General features: G+C 44.0%; 1 protein-coding gene across 1 annotated transcript; it reads right to left on the bottom strand.

Annotated features, from left to right (window-relative positions):
* Positions 1 to 1,187: 1,187 nt before the first annotated feature.
* Positions 1,188 to 14,427, bottom strand: nsun4 (NOP2/Sun RNA methyltransferase 4). Its single transcript, XM_080195337.1, has 6 exons — positions 14,304 to 14,427; positions 13,815 to 14,221; positions 10,588 to 10,742; positions 5,694 to 5,854; positions 2,877 to 3,001; positions 1,188 to 1,509 (listed from the first exon to the last, which is right to left on the bottom strand). The coding sequence occupies exons 1-6, from the start codon at positions 14,403 to 14,405 to the stop codon at positions 1,233 to 1,235; spliced, it is 1,227 nt and encodes a 408-aa protein (XP_080051463.1). The 5' UTR covers positions 14,406 to 14,427; the 3' UTR covers positions 1,188 to 1,232.
* Between the last annotated feature and the right edge of the window lie 405 nt (positions 14,428 to 14,832).

A 14,832-nucleotide genomic window follows, 5' to 3' on the forward strand; every position in this document is an offset into this window, starting at 1 on the left:
GAAGGTATCTCTTAATATGCACTCCAGGCAACTAAGTGACGTATTAGGACTAAAAATTTATAATGCTTTCTGGATAGCAAGCATTTGCCTGTATAATGCACTGCCAACATTATGCACTGCAAAGAAAATGAAATCTTTTCCTGTTCCTGAACATCTCCCATTTTAAATGAGGAGCTTGCACAGGCCCTCAAGTTGGAGAAAAATTTCTTCACGCATTGGGCTGTGAAGCATTGGAATGCATTACCACAGAGGGTTATAGATGTTCAGTTGTTGAGAACATGGCAAGACTGAGATTGATAGTGTACCTTCCAAGGGAATCAAGATACGAACAGAAGGCAGGAAAGGAAATTAATGATCATCTACAATCTAATTAAAGAGTGCAGCAAGCTTGAGGAGCCATATGATCAACACTTGCTCCTATTGTGTCCACATCCATTGAACTGACACTGTCCTAAGCTCATCTTGCTCAGAACCCCTAGTGGTTCAAATTTATACAGCCAAGTTAATGTTATTTGAACTCTCAAGTAAATTACACTCTATAACGTATTCCTGTATTATTGATGTAAACTGTGCACAAGTTAGGGATTTTAATATTCAGAGTTCAAAATGTTTTGTTTTGTCTTGGGCACATTCAACTGCGCTCCTTTCCTCTTCCTTGATTACTCACTAACACGTAGGATTGTCCACCTAAGAAATTCCATATCACCGGTCATGGGTTCTTTGGGTCTTTGTATGACTGATGAGCCTGATCCTAGAGCCATGTCTTCAATCACAAACCTGACAGATGTTTCTGGGACTCGGAATTGGTCCTTGGAGTCAAGATTGTTGGTATTCCCTTCTCAGGTTCATATTCCGGACCTCGTCTTGTTTTCAGGTGTTCTCGAAGAATTGTGTCCCTTCAATCAGAGGTTCATCCAGATAGGCTTCTTCGAAGTAAGGTTCTTCCAAGCATTGGTGTCTATGTTGCATTTCTTGAGGTAAACCTTCAGTGTGTCTTTGAAGCACTTCCTTTGTCCTCCTCTTATTCAGGTGCCGTCCTTGAACTGGGCAAAGATTTGCTTTGGCAATCGGGTCTCTGATATCAGCGATGCAACTGGCACCAAGTAAAGGTTTAATTTTCTTTCATTTTTCACACTGGAACAGTAAGATTTAAAACTAATGTATAAAATCAGACTCTCAGAAGGAAAATAAAGTCAATTCATTAGTTTAAGTTTTAAAAAGTTGCATATGTTTTAGTTTATTCTTTGCAGTTTACAGAAATACATTGGTCCATAATTTGCAGTGAGATGTGGGAGGACTAGTTCCCCGACTCTACAACGACCATAGAAATTAAATGTGTCACTGTAAAGAGTCTGTACAGCAGTCAGGTCCACCAGACATAGCTCCACATTATGTTCTGTCTTTGCCACTTCAACTGCTCGCTCCACCACACATTCATTTTGTAACTGGGACAGGCTGCATGTTGAATATACAATTGATCCACCAGGCTTTGTGGCAAGAATGCCAGAACTGGGGAAGAAAACCAAAGGGAAATGAACTAACAACAGGACAAACTCTACTGGAAGAAAATTTGGTAAAACCTGAGGATTTCATAGAAAACACATGGTGAATCAATTATCAAATCATAATGAAGCAAAGTTTTATATTAGCAGAGTTAATTCTTAAATCTGCACTGCCAGAGGTCGGCAGCAATGCAAATACGCCCATAATTCCCAAAGCAGCAAGTTGAATGAATGCTCTTCCAGCATTAAAGGTAGCTTAAGAACAAAAACAGGCATTTAAAAAACAGAAAATGCTGGAAATAATCAACATGTCAGATAGTTACTGCGGAGGGACGGACAAGACTTTTCAGGTATGGATTCTTACTCAATTGGAAGGTACTACAGATGAACAGCATTTAACAAGAAACAGAAGCGGGGCTGGAAGGAAGGAGTACAAATACAATCAAAAATACAGGGAAAAAAAACCTGTAAAATACTTAAGTGGTAAAAGGAACCCATTAGCTGACAGAATTGATATTGGCACAAAAGCAGGCATTTGAACCCATGGGTAGAAGGGATTCTGAATTGGAGAAGCCTGGTACCTGATATTCGAATGATATGACCAACCCAACTAAACTGAATGGATGATCTCAATGCTTGTGATAACTGGTTGTGGGAGAACAGTGCCAATGGTGCGTCCTCACACTTACTGTGCAAGATCTTCTGCAAGCAGCGTTCATGGCATGACTCCAGTGCCTTGAGATGCCTCCTCTATGTTGTCCATGTTTCAGTTTCATGCAGTGAGATAGGGATCAGAATCACATGGTGGACCATGACCTTGGTTTCAGTTTTAATGTTGTGAATATTAACAAACTTTCTAGCCAATGCCATTAACTAATGTCACTTGATCATCGCACAGGAGTTACTGAATCACAATCAGGAATATAAACTCTGGGTGATTTTTTTTCCTCTCTCTAGCTCAGTAGGTACAGAATCTACTTGCATTGTTAGCTCAACAGCTGAAGCAATGACCAGTAAACTCAGTACAGATCACAGATGGATCTTGAATGATTTGTCAGTGATCTGGCTTGCATTGTGTTGATCCTGTATATCAAACACTCATTTGAATATATGGTTGATATAGAGTACACCGCTTGCAAAAAGGGACAATGGACTTGTATCTAATACTACATGGAGATTGTCTCTCTCTTCTCTTCTGGGTTTGTGATCAATATAGACAGGGGGAAGTGTGTGATCATCACAGCCAACGGAGTCCATATTTCATCTGCCCTTGCATACACCAGAAAATCAGACTATTGAGATACTGGGCAAGTAGAGAGGGGCGGGGGCAGGGGCAGGAGCGAGAACACAGAGCAAAATAATAGAAATACTTACACCAGTAGCTGGGTTTGTAATAAAGGAAGCCTTTGTCGCTCTTTGAGACGTAGTCGACTAAAGATATTGTTGTCCTCCTCAAGTACCGAATGCCTGTCAGTTGTACAAGGGACATCAACTAATACCTGCAGGTACAATCAAAATCAACAACTTTATTACAGAAAGACCTTTCAAAAAAATTGTCAGTGACCAAAATTTCCCAAATGTAAAAGAATGTAAATAAACATGCGCATTTTCCTCCAAGTCGAATCCTTCATCGTCCAACAGATGACCAGGCCATCAGTCCAGTCTCCGCAATCAGACACTTTGAGGTAATGTAAATGGCCCAGGGAACTAACTGCCTGATATTTTTCCTTTCAAGCGGCAACGAGTTGGCACCTCCCTGAGATTTAGGATTTTTTCACACAGAATTGTGTTCTATCATTTCAATCAGCAGCATACAATTAAAGAGAAAGAATAGCTTGCATTTGCAGAGCACCTTCCATGACTTCAAAATATCGCAAAACACTCTGCAAACAAGAAATTATAGCTGACAAATTTATTAGAATTCTTTGAGGTGGATTGGGGCCACAACTATTTACAATATATATTAAGTCTTGGACAAAGGGAAGTGAATGTACTATTGCCAAGTTTGTGGATGACACAGAAATAGGTGAGAAGGCAAGTAGTGAGGATGACACACAAAGTCAATAGTGGGATATAAACTGGATAAGCGCGTGAGCAAAAAATTTGGCAGATAGAATATCATGCAGGAAAGTGAGAAGTAATGCACTTCAATAGGAAGGCAAATGGAATGTTCTTATGAATGTTGGCCTTTATTTCAAAGGGAATGGAGCATAAAAATAGGGAAGTCTTGCTAAAACTATACAAGGCACAAGCTACTGTGGACAGTTCTGGTCCCCTTATCTAAGGAAAGGTATACTGGCATTGGAAACAATCCAACGAAGGTTCACTTGGTTGATCCTGGGAATTGAACAATTTTCTTAGGAAGAGAGGTTGAACCTGTACTCATTGGAGTTTACAAGAATGAGAGGCAGCCTATTGAGATGTATAGGATTCTCACGGTGCTTGACAGGGTAGATGCTGAAAGGTGTTTCCCCTTATGGGGACCAGAGGGCATAATCTCAGTATAAGACAGAAGTGAGGAGGAATTTTTCTGAGGGCAGTGAATCAGTGGAATTCTTTTCCTCACGGGGCTGCAGAGGTTGGATCAATAAGTATGTTCAAGGCTGAAGCAGATTTTTAATCAGTAAGGCAGTCAAGGGTTATGGGATAAGGCAGGAGGGTGGAGTTAAGGATTATTATATGAGATCAGTCATGAGCTCATTGAATGGCAGAACCTTCTGGACCAAGTAGCCTATTTCTGCTCCTACATACTATGATCAAACATGGTATGGTCAAACAGAAAAAGTGGTAGCCAATTTGCACACAGCAAGTTTCTACAAACAGCAATACAATAATGACCAGGTAATCATGTTCCTTTCCACTGCTCTTCAAAATAACGTGATGCCACATTTTACGTATACCTGAGAGGGTAGTTGGAGTTTCCATTTGCCCATTTCAACTGACAGCTAGCAGCTCCAACAGCACCCCTCAGCTTCTGTTCTGCAACAGGGTGTCAACCACGATGACAGAATATACACAAGGCAACTATTGACTGATTGTGTTATTAAGCCTAATCCCACTTTCCAGCTCTTCGTCCATAGCCTCATCGTATGGGACTTTAGATGGATACCTAAGTGCTTTTTAAATGTGGACAGTACTTCTGCCTGTACATCTTTTTCAGGCAGTGATTCCAGACCCCCACCATCCTCTGAATGTAAGATTTTTCAACTCCCCCTTAAACCTTCTCTCAGTTAATTTAATTCTATGTCCCGGGTTAGTGACCTCTCTGATCAAGGAAACTGGTATATGCTATCTACTCTAGCCAAATTGCTCAGAATTTTACACATCCAAATTAACTCTCCTTCAGCTTCCTCTGTCCCAATGATTATTTGCTCCACACTTCTTTCTGGGAGGGTTCCCTGCAATTCCTTGGTACCAGAACCCTTATCCTGACTTCTGAAGGATAGTATTATCGCTGAGCAGTGTTTTTACTCACACGTCAACAAAAATAACACATTAGCAAGTCAACTAGTAAGAAAAATATAGAAGCCCAAGCAGTAACATGGGCCTCCCTGGAATCCACGACCTCGGCTTGAAAACCCATGCTGCGTATTGTGGGAGAACCTGAATATTTTGACACTGGCTGATATTTTCAGTCTATCTGGTCCCTTACATGATACCCAATTTTTTTATTTTCCTCTCCAAGCATTTTTTTTTAAACTTTGCAATTCTCTAATTTGTACATACTCTGCTTCACTGAATAGAAAAAGTTTATTTTCTCCAACACGGTCATTTTTTTTTCTTCTCTTTTCAAGCTACTCACTGCCAAACCTTCCACGTGGGAGGTCTGGAATGGTTACACTGTACTTGTTAACAGGTTCAATAAGGAGACTTGTTAACAGGTTCAATAAGCAGAGTGACTTAAACGTGAACTTGTTTTTTCCGTCTGCACTGTTCCCAGTTAAAAATGATAAATGAAGTCCAGAGCCAAGGAGGCTGCCAAAACTCACTCAAATAAAGTAAAATTGAACCACATAGTTACCTGGAATTAAACCTCTTGGAAATCAAATAGGCAGCTGTTTAATGTAGCCACCGTTGTTTTAAAAAGACAGTCAGAAATTCAGTTAAGAAGCCTTTTAAAACAACTTAATCTGGATGAGTTATTTTTTGTATAGCAAAATCACACTAACAACCATCGCACAATTTACTCACCCGATCAAACGTGTTCCTCTCTACTTCTCCCCAGTGTCTGCCATCGAATGATGTGATGCGCAGCCTGTCCTCTATACGCACATTTTTTGGGACATAACTATGAAGAATTTTACGCAACCTGTTTAGTCGCGATAAGGATATATCATTGACAGCGAGGTGTCCTGTCCAAACAGAAAAGGACAAAGGCAACATTTTTCATTCCTCAGCATTACAGAACAATTTGGTGTTGTCTGTTACTAACATTTTCTCCACTTCTCATCTCCCAATGCATTTAAAAAAAAAATGCCTTTACACAATACCTCTCACTACCTCAGGAAGCCCCAAAGCATTTTACAATCAGTAAGGTACTTTTTGAAGCTTAGTTAAAAGGTTGATATATTTTAATTGTCACTGAGATGAGGAAAGATAAGGATGTTAAATGGAACACCTTCCCAGTGCACAGCGTTCATACTTACTTTATTAGTGTCATAAGTAGGCTTACGTGGCGAAAAACTGCAGCAGGCGACGGTGCAGAGGGACCTCGGGGTCCTTGTGCATGAGTCGCAAAAACCCAGCTTGCAGGTGCAGGTGCAGCAGGTGGTCAGGAAGGCGAATGGGATGCTGGCCTTCATAGCGAGGGGGACTGAATATAAAAGTAGGGAGGTCTTGCTGCGGCTGTATAGGGCATTGGTGAGGCCGCAGCTGGAGTAGTGTGTGCAGTTTTGGGCACCGTACTTACGCAAGGATATTTTGGCCTTGGAGGGAGTGCAGAGGAGGTTTACTAGGTTGATGCCGGAGTTGAGGGGGTTGAGCTATGAGGAGAGGCTGAATAAATTAAGCTTGTACTCGTTAGAGTTTAGAAGAATGAGGGGAGATCTCATTGAGACGTATAAGATAATGAATGGGATGGATAGGATAGAGGTGGAGAGACTCTTCCCACTCAGAAAGGATAGTAGGACTAGGGGGCACAGCCTCAAGGATAGGCAGGAGGGAAAAGGGGGGGCGTAGCTCTGCTGATTAAGGATAGCATCACGGTGGTAGCAAGGGATGATATTGGAGCCAAGGAGCAGAGGGTGGAATCGTTGTGGGTGGAGATTAGGAACAGCAAAGGGAGGAAGACGCTGGTGGGTGTCGTCTATAGGCCCCCGACTAATGATCTGGAGGTGGGGCGGGCTGTTAACGCGCAAATAAGTGCGGCGTGCAGGAATGGGACGGCCGTAGATATGGGGGATTTCAATCTGCATATTGATTGGTCGACCCATGTTGGACGCGGAAGGCTCGAGGAGGAGTTCTTGGAATGCTGCCGGGATAGTTTCCTCGAACAGTGTGTGTTGGAGCCGATGAGGGAGCGAGCTATCTTGGATCTGGTGCTATGTAATGAGGCGGGTAGAATTAGGGACCTTGCGGTGAAGGATCCTCTTGGAGAGAGTGATCATTGTATGGTGGAGTTTCTGGTGCAGATGGAGAAGGAGAAAGTGGGTTCCCAGACACGCGTACTTTGTTTGAATAGAGGGGAGTACTGTAGGATGAGAGAAGAATTGGCGAATGTGGACTGGGGGAGCGCGTTGGAGGGAGGGTCTGCTGAGGAGCAGTTAAGGATCTTTAAGGAGATCTTTCTTGGTGCTCAGCGGAAATTTATTCCGATGGTCAAAAAGGACCGTAGGAGGAGAGGTAATAAGCCGTGGATAACGAAGGAGGTGAAGGAAAGTGTTAAATTAAAAGCGGAGGAATTTAGAGTAGCTAAGAGTAGTGGGCGAGAAGAGGATTGGGAGAGGTTTAAATGTCAACAAAGATTGACAAAGAAGTTGATAAAGAAGGGTAGGAGAAACTATGAAGCTGGGCTAGCGCTTAATATAAAAAAGGATAGCAAGAGTTTTTATAAATATATAAAAAGGAAGAGGCTGGCTAGGGTGAACATTGGTCCTTTAGAGGATGAGAAAGGGGACCTAGTGGTAGGGGATGGGGATATGGCTAAGGTATTGAATAACTTTTTTGTTTCTGTCTTCACGGAGGAGGACGTGAATAATTTGCCGGGTGTTAGCGATGGAAAGGTGGTAGGACTGGAGGGTCTTAATGACGTTACTGTTACGAGAGAGGCGGTGCTCGACAGACTGGAGGGGCTGATTGTGGACAAGTCCCCAGGACCGGATGGAATGCATCCGAGGGTTCTGAAAGAAATGGCGGAGGTGATAGTGGCTGCCTTGGTGGTTATTTTCCAGACGTCGCTGGATTCCGGGGAAGTGCCGGATGATTGGAAAACGGCTAATGTTACGCCGTTGTTTAAGAAGGGTGCCAGGCAAAAGGCGGGGAATTATAGGCCGGTTAGTTTAACGTCTGTGGTAGGTAAAATGTTAGAATCTGTCATTAAGGAGGAAATTGCGAGGCATCTTGAAGGGAATTGCTTGATAGAGCAGACGCAGCACAGTTTCATTAAAGGGAAGTCGTGTCTGACAAATTTACTGGAGTTCTACGAGGATGTGTCTAGGGCGGCGGATAGAGGAGAGCCGGTGGATGTGGTCTTTCTAGATTTTCAGAAGGCGTTTGACAAAGTACCTCACAAGAGGTTATTGCAGAAGGTCGAGGGACATGGAGTTGGAGGTAGGGTGTTAGCGTGGATAGAGGATTGGTTGTCAAATAGGAGGCAGAGAGTGGGGGTCAACGGGTGCTATTCGGATTGGCGGATGGTGACTAGCGGAGTGCCCCAGGGGTCGGTGCTGGGGCCTCAGCTTTTTACCATTTATATAGATGATCTGGAGAAGGGAACCGAGTGTAGGGTGTCGAAATTTGCTGATGACACCAAGATTGGGGGAAAGGCAAATTGTGCAGAGGGTGTGGAGAGTCTGCAGAAGGATCTAGATAGGCTGGGCGAATGGGCCAGGAAATGGCAAATGGAATTTAATGTTGGCAAATGTGAGGTGGTCCACTTTGGTAGGAATAATGGTAGGAAGGATTACTACTTACGGGGCAAAAAACTGCAGCAGGCGACAGTGCAGAGGGACCTCGGGGTCCTTGTGCATGAGTCGTAAAAACCCAGCTTGCAGGTGCAGCAGGTGGTCAGGAAGGCGAATGGGATGCTGGCCTTCATAGCAAGGGGGATTGAATATAAAAGTAGGGAGGTCTTGCTGCAGCTGTATAGGGCACTGGTGAGGCCGCAGCTGAAGTACTGTGTGCAGTTTTGGGTGCCGCACCTGCGCAAAGATATTTTGGCCTTGGAGGGAGTGCAGAGGAGGTTTACTAGGCTGATACCGAGTTGAGGGGGTTGAGCTATGAGGAGAGGCTGAATAAACTGGGCTTGTACTCGTTAGAGTTTAGAAGAATGAGGGGAGATCTCATTGAGACATATAAGATGATGAATGGAATGGATAGGATAGAGGTGGAGAGACTCTTCCCGCTCAAAAAAGACAGTAGGACTAGGGGGCACAGCCTCAAGATAAAGGGGGGGCGGTTTAGAACGGAGTTGAGGAGGAACTTCTTCACTCAAAGGGTGGTGAATCTCTGGAATTCTCTGCCCGTTGAAGTGGTGGAGGCTACCTCGCTAAATATTTTTAAGACGCGGGTTGACGGGTTTTTGATAAGAGAGGGGATTAAGGGTTATGGGGAGAGGGCGGGAATGTGGAACTGAGCCACGACAGATCAGCCATGATCTTATTGAATGGCGGGGCAGGCTCGAAGGGCTAGATGGCCTACTCCTGCTCCTATTTCTTATGTTCTTATTACGTTCTTATGTACATTAACACTGCAATGAAGTAATTGTGAAAATCCCCGAGTCGCCACACTCCGGCACCTGTTCGGGTATGCTGAGGAAGAATTTAGCGTGGCCAATGCACCAATGCATCTAAACAGCATGTCTTGCGGACAGTAGTAGGCAACGAGAGCACCCAAAGGAAACCCATGCAGACACGGGGAAAACGTGCAGACTCACACAGACATTGACTCAAGCCGGGAATCGAACCTGGGTCTCTGGCGTTGAAAGGCAGCAATGCTAACCACTGTGCCATTGTCAAACAGACCCAGGCTTGGCACATTACAGGATTGGTAAAGAAAAGCTGTGTGAACTCTTGTCTTTGCAATGTGGGTTAACTCCAACCTCAGAAGAGCAGCTCACTTACAGACATTTTCATTTCTTACAAAACCCAACATTAATGCCCCTTTTGAGTGAGACTATCAAATTATGAGCAGTTTTGTGCAGGGAATTGCACCCATTGAAAGTAGGATAAAATGATCCAAACCTATTTCATGCTAGACTCCAACAATTAACAGAAATGGAGATTTTTGATCTGATCAGTCTTGGCTATAAGAAACAACGTTCCAATGCCAGCCCAACCTTGTTATACATTTTACCTTCAAAGGGACTGAGCAACCTCTTAATGAGGTCAATGCTGGACTACAAGACAATATTTTACAGCTGATCCCACTAAAACCAGCACCTGTAAATCATAAAGCACAATGAAAGTAACTGCAGGTATTTCTTTTCATACCAACCAAATAAACAAACTCAAATTAACTTAGGGTCAAAGTAACTGCAGGTACATTCTATAAATAATTTCTTTCCCAATACAATACAGTCTTTTAGAAAGAGATCTATTTTGAATATTTATTTTGCTATAGAGAACCTTACAAATTGAACTCATTAATTTAAACTTTATGTTGGTGAAAACTGATTTTAACTGCTTGACACTTGGAAGTTAATCTCCATCTTTTAAGCCTTGAAGCTGTCCAACCAGCAGTGCTTGCAAGCCTCTGTGAAAGTTGAACAAGAACTAGTTGTTAGCAAGAATTGATTTTTCCACTTTGGAAAACATACCGACCTCTCTCTCTTTCAGGAATGATAACACTATTTTGTCATACTGTCATCAGGATTTTGCAATTTTAACATGCGATTAAGTCTCCCACTAAAAATAACCCACTCACTTACGACAGCATTCTGTCTGCAGCAGAGCCAGAGACTTGCCACCAGGTGCTGCGCAGAGGTCAAGAACTGTGTGCCCCGGCTGAACATCCAGGATGAGTACTGGGAGGAGTGATGCAGCATCCATCAGATAATATTCCAACAATCTTAAACTGTCTGGTCTGAGATAGGGCAAAAAATAATGTATCAGAATATATTATGACAAAAGTAGAAGCTGAAAAATTCCCAACATCTGAGATGAGACTTCCGTAACTTCAGAAAATATCTATGTCTCGCTTTTGGAGCTAATGGCTAATCGGAAGCGGGATCACTTTTCCCCCTATATTTATCTTCCTTCTCTTTCTAGCAGGATTCAAACACACAGGGATGACGGGCAAATTTTCCCTGGAAACCTCAAATTTCCTACAGAGGCGCAATGACGGAGGCATAAAATTCAAGAAGGGTCGCCCCTTGTATTTTAATTGGAGAAGTGAGCGCAGAATCAGAATCAATCAGCAGCCGCTCCATCAATCACAGATTCTGTCTCTGCCATGTTGATGCTCCAGCTCCTCCAATCCCTCCTGCATCTTTGCTAGGGTGTCTTGTTTGTTCTTTAGGGCAACAGCACAGCCTATATGTTGGACAAGACCTCACTCTGGGATAAAGCGAGCTGAACTCTTCGTCATTGCAGATGGCTAGGTGGAGTTAACAGAGGATAATGTGGGTTTTCTTCTCAACACAGGCCATATTGCCAGTTAGCTTCAGAGTCTTGACAGATTCCCGCTTCAATATACACTGCATAGTGACTATTGCGCATCATGCAGCAGCTGGAGGCTGTGGCCAATGAGGAACTGGAGATGAGGTCTGAAGGAGTGGATCTTGGCTTTGGTCTGAGTTGGGGCTGCTGCCTGTCAGGGAGAAAGTGCCTTAGGCTCCATGGCCTCTCTGTCCTGTGCTCACGTCTTGCTGTCAGAGTCTCAATAGGTGCTGACTCCAGGCCTTGGGGATCCCCTAATAACCGTGTCCAGCCCCAGCTTCAGCTGGTGTGGGTTTGCACCTTGGGAGTCACTGACACAAGTGGTCAGCTGAAACTAGCCGGCAGCATTTCAAACGGTATGCATTGCCCTCTTGGTCCTGTGAAAGGTGGAGACAGTGAGGCGGTAGGGAATTATCTAGTGGTTCTGTTTTATTAAATTTGGTACTTTGAATTGCAACTTCTAATAAGGTGTCATGAACTAGAACTGAGCTGTAACAAAGTTATCTGTCCTGCAGTGAGGAAACACTCACCTAAGTTATCATTCTTCATTTGATTACAACACTGAATCATATTGTTCGTGTTAAACGTTTTTCTGTAGATTGACTTCCATGCTCTATTGCTTTACTCCTGAAATTTGTGTTTCACTGCATCAAATAATTGGAATTTGGGATCAATCTGATCTTGGTTTATTATTCTGAATTGTATTTGGAATTCAAATTTGAAAGAAAATACCAAAGAACTAAGGAAGAATAATATGCTGAACTCCTCATGTGAAAATTAAAATTTCACCCCCAATATTCAAAAAGGTAGCCTTTGAGAAAATCTCAAGAGTCTGTGGAAAAAAAAAATTTGACCGGTTTTCTAGATATCCCAGTTCTGCCCACCATTCCCTTATCCCAATTTTGCTTCTGATTTCTCAATACTTTAAAAACAATTAAAGCATTTTAAAACATGACAAAATTTGATCTGTGAGAGGCTGACAGTAATTTACTGACATAAGTTAGTTTTTACTGATGAAGAGTGACATTCACCAGAATAGGGGTTTTGACATGGAGAAAGGGAAGGTCTGCAACTGTAAAGCCAGGCAGGATACAGAAAATTAGCTTTAATTAAGTTAACAAAGTAACACAGAAGAATATATTAATGCCAGGTTTCTGGGTTTGGACAGAGAGAGGATATGTCCTCTTTTCTTCTTGTTTTTCTCACGTCCATCCCTTGCTGCCCCTTGTGATGCCTTGCCCATATATTGAAGCTTATTGTCTTCTCGTCTCTTGGACTTTTATTTATTACTCAGGTTAGTCTTTTCTTGTACGGGGTGGTGCCCTATTCATGTCAGGTGTGGATATTCAATTACAGGTGCATGCAGTGCAGGATGTCCAAACTCTGAAGTATCTGATGTGCCAGGTGCACTGGATAACTATGTTGCTCAAGAAAAGGTTTTGCAATATAAAGAAAATGAATGAGATGGAGAGAATGAATTGGATGATGTTACACAGGAAAAATTGATACAGAAAAACTGGATGTCTGAATTTGTCCAGTAGCTAAACAATGGAAAGTGGTTTGTAGCATTAGAGTAATAGTGGTATGTTGCCTCCTCGGTATCATGAGATATAAATGAAAACAAACCCAACCCAATACATGCTTCTCGTGGGAATGACTTATCAACTTTCCATTATAATCAACCACCAATAGATGATGTGCCACAATGGATAGCACTGTTGCCTCACAGCTCCAGGAATCCGGGTTCAGTTCCCAACTTGGGTCACTGTCGGTGTGGAGTTTGCAAATTCTCCCAGCATCTGCTTGGGTTTCCTCTGGATACGCCAGTTTACTCCCACAGTCCAAATATGGGTGGCACGGTAGCACAGTGGTTAGCACTGCTGCTTCACAGTTCCAGGGTCCTGGGTTCGATTCCTGGCTCGGGTCACTGTCTGTGTGGGGTTTGCACATTCTCCTTGTGTCTGCGTGGATTTCTTCCGGTCTCCTCCCACAGTCCAAAGATGTGCAGGGTTAGGTTGATTGGTCATGCTAAGAAATTGCCCCTTAGTGTCCAGGGATGCGTAGGTTAAAAGGATTAGTGGGTATAATATGTAGGGATATGGGGGTAGGGCCTAGGTGGGATTGTGTTCAGTGCAGACTCGATGGGCCGAAGGGCCTCTTTCTGCACTGTAGGGTTCTATGATTCTAGAGCTACCTGCATTGGCCAAGCTAAATTGCCCCTTTTTTTTGGGGGGGGGCGGCTAAGGTGAATGCATGGGGTGGGATTGTTGTCCATGCAGGCTCAATGGGTCCAATGCTCCCTTTCTGCATTATAGGGATTCTACGATTGTAAAACAGTAAAAAAAAATGTCCTGGTGGTTTTCCCCATTTCGTACCCTAGCTGGCTTAAACCTGACACCGTCCTATAACAGATCTGAAATCTGCGATCCACCCAAAGGCAAACTGTGAATGGTCCCGTTCAACGATCAAGCAGCAGACACACAAGTCAATGAAGTACCTTGCGGGCTCAAACCGTGTGATGTCTCCCCTAGGAAAGGTGAAACACTTGAGATTTGGGCTGATGGGGATGGAGTGCTTCACCTGCCGGGTGGATGGCGACTCTGGTGCGGGTTGAGGGTGGGGGGACTCCTGTCCGGCTGCCACTGGGGAGGGTGGTGTCCCGTCCGGCCCCGGAGCTGCCCTCTTCCCGCGGCCCTCGTACACAAAGTCTCTGGCCCGCCGCCGCTCCATCTCCCGGATCGTCCTGTCCACGTCGCCGAACGAGTTGATCAGAGCCGCGTATTTCTGCTCGCAGAGTAAAGCCAAGCGGATGGAGGGCCAGAGCTGGGCGAACTGCAGGCTGTAGCTCATGTCCATGTTGTGTAAAGCCAGCCGGGTGCTAGGGACCCGGGGCTGCGAGGAAGCCTGGGGAGGAGAAAGCAGGGTTACTGAGGGCGGTCGGCGGGGCCGGCTCCCGTTACCGTGCACATTTCAGCCCCACACTCACCCATTTCTTCTTGTAAATGTTCCGCCGCTCCAGCCTCCGCCATTCTCGCAGCCTCTCCGTTAAAAACTTCAACCGGCAACCCGCTGCTCCCAGCGCCGCCATCCCCCGTCCGCTCCCACCAGAAACTCAGACTGCGACACAAAGGTTCCGCCTCCTTTCAGTTTGAATTGATTTATTCTTGTCACACGTATTGGGACACAGTGAAAAGTATTGTTTCTCGAGCGCTATACAGACACAACATACTGTTCGTATAGTAGGTAGGGGACTTGGAAAGGAGAGGGTGCAGAATGTAGTTTTACAGTCATAGCTAGCATGTTAGAGAAAAGTAAGGTAGGTCTATTCAAAAGTCTAAATGGCAGCAGAGAAGAAGCTGTTCTTCAGTAGGTTGTGATGTGACCTCGGACTTTTGTATCTTTTTCTCAATGAAAGAAGGTAGAAAAGAGTATGTCTGGGGTGCATGGAGTCCTCGAATATACTGGCTGCCTTTCCGAGGCAAGGGGAAGTGTAGATGGAGTCAATGGATGGAAGG

The sequence above is a fragment of the Carcharhinus amblyrhynchos genome, chromosome 9, assembly GCF_965287045.1.
Source record: "Carcharhinus amblyrhynchos chromosome 9, sCarAmb.v2.hapA, whole genome shotgun sequence".
NCBI lineage: Eukaryota > Metazoa > Chordata > Chondrichthyes > Carcharhiniformes > Carcharhinidae > Carcharhinus > Carcharhinus amblyrhynchos.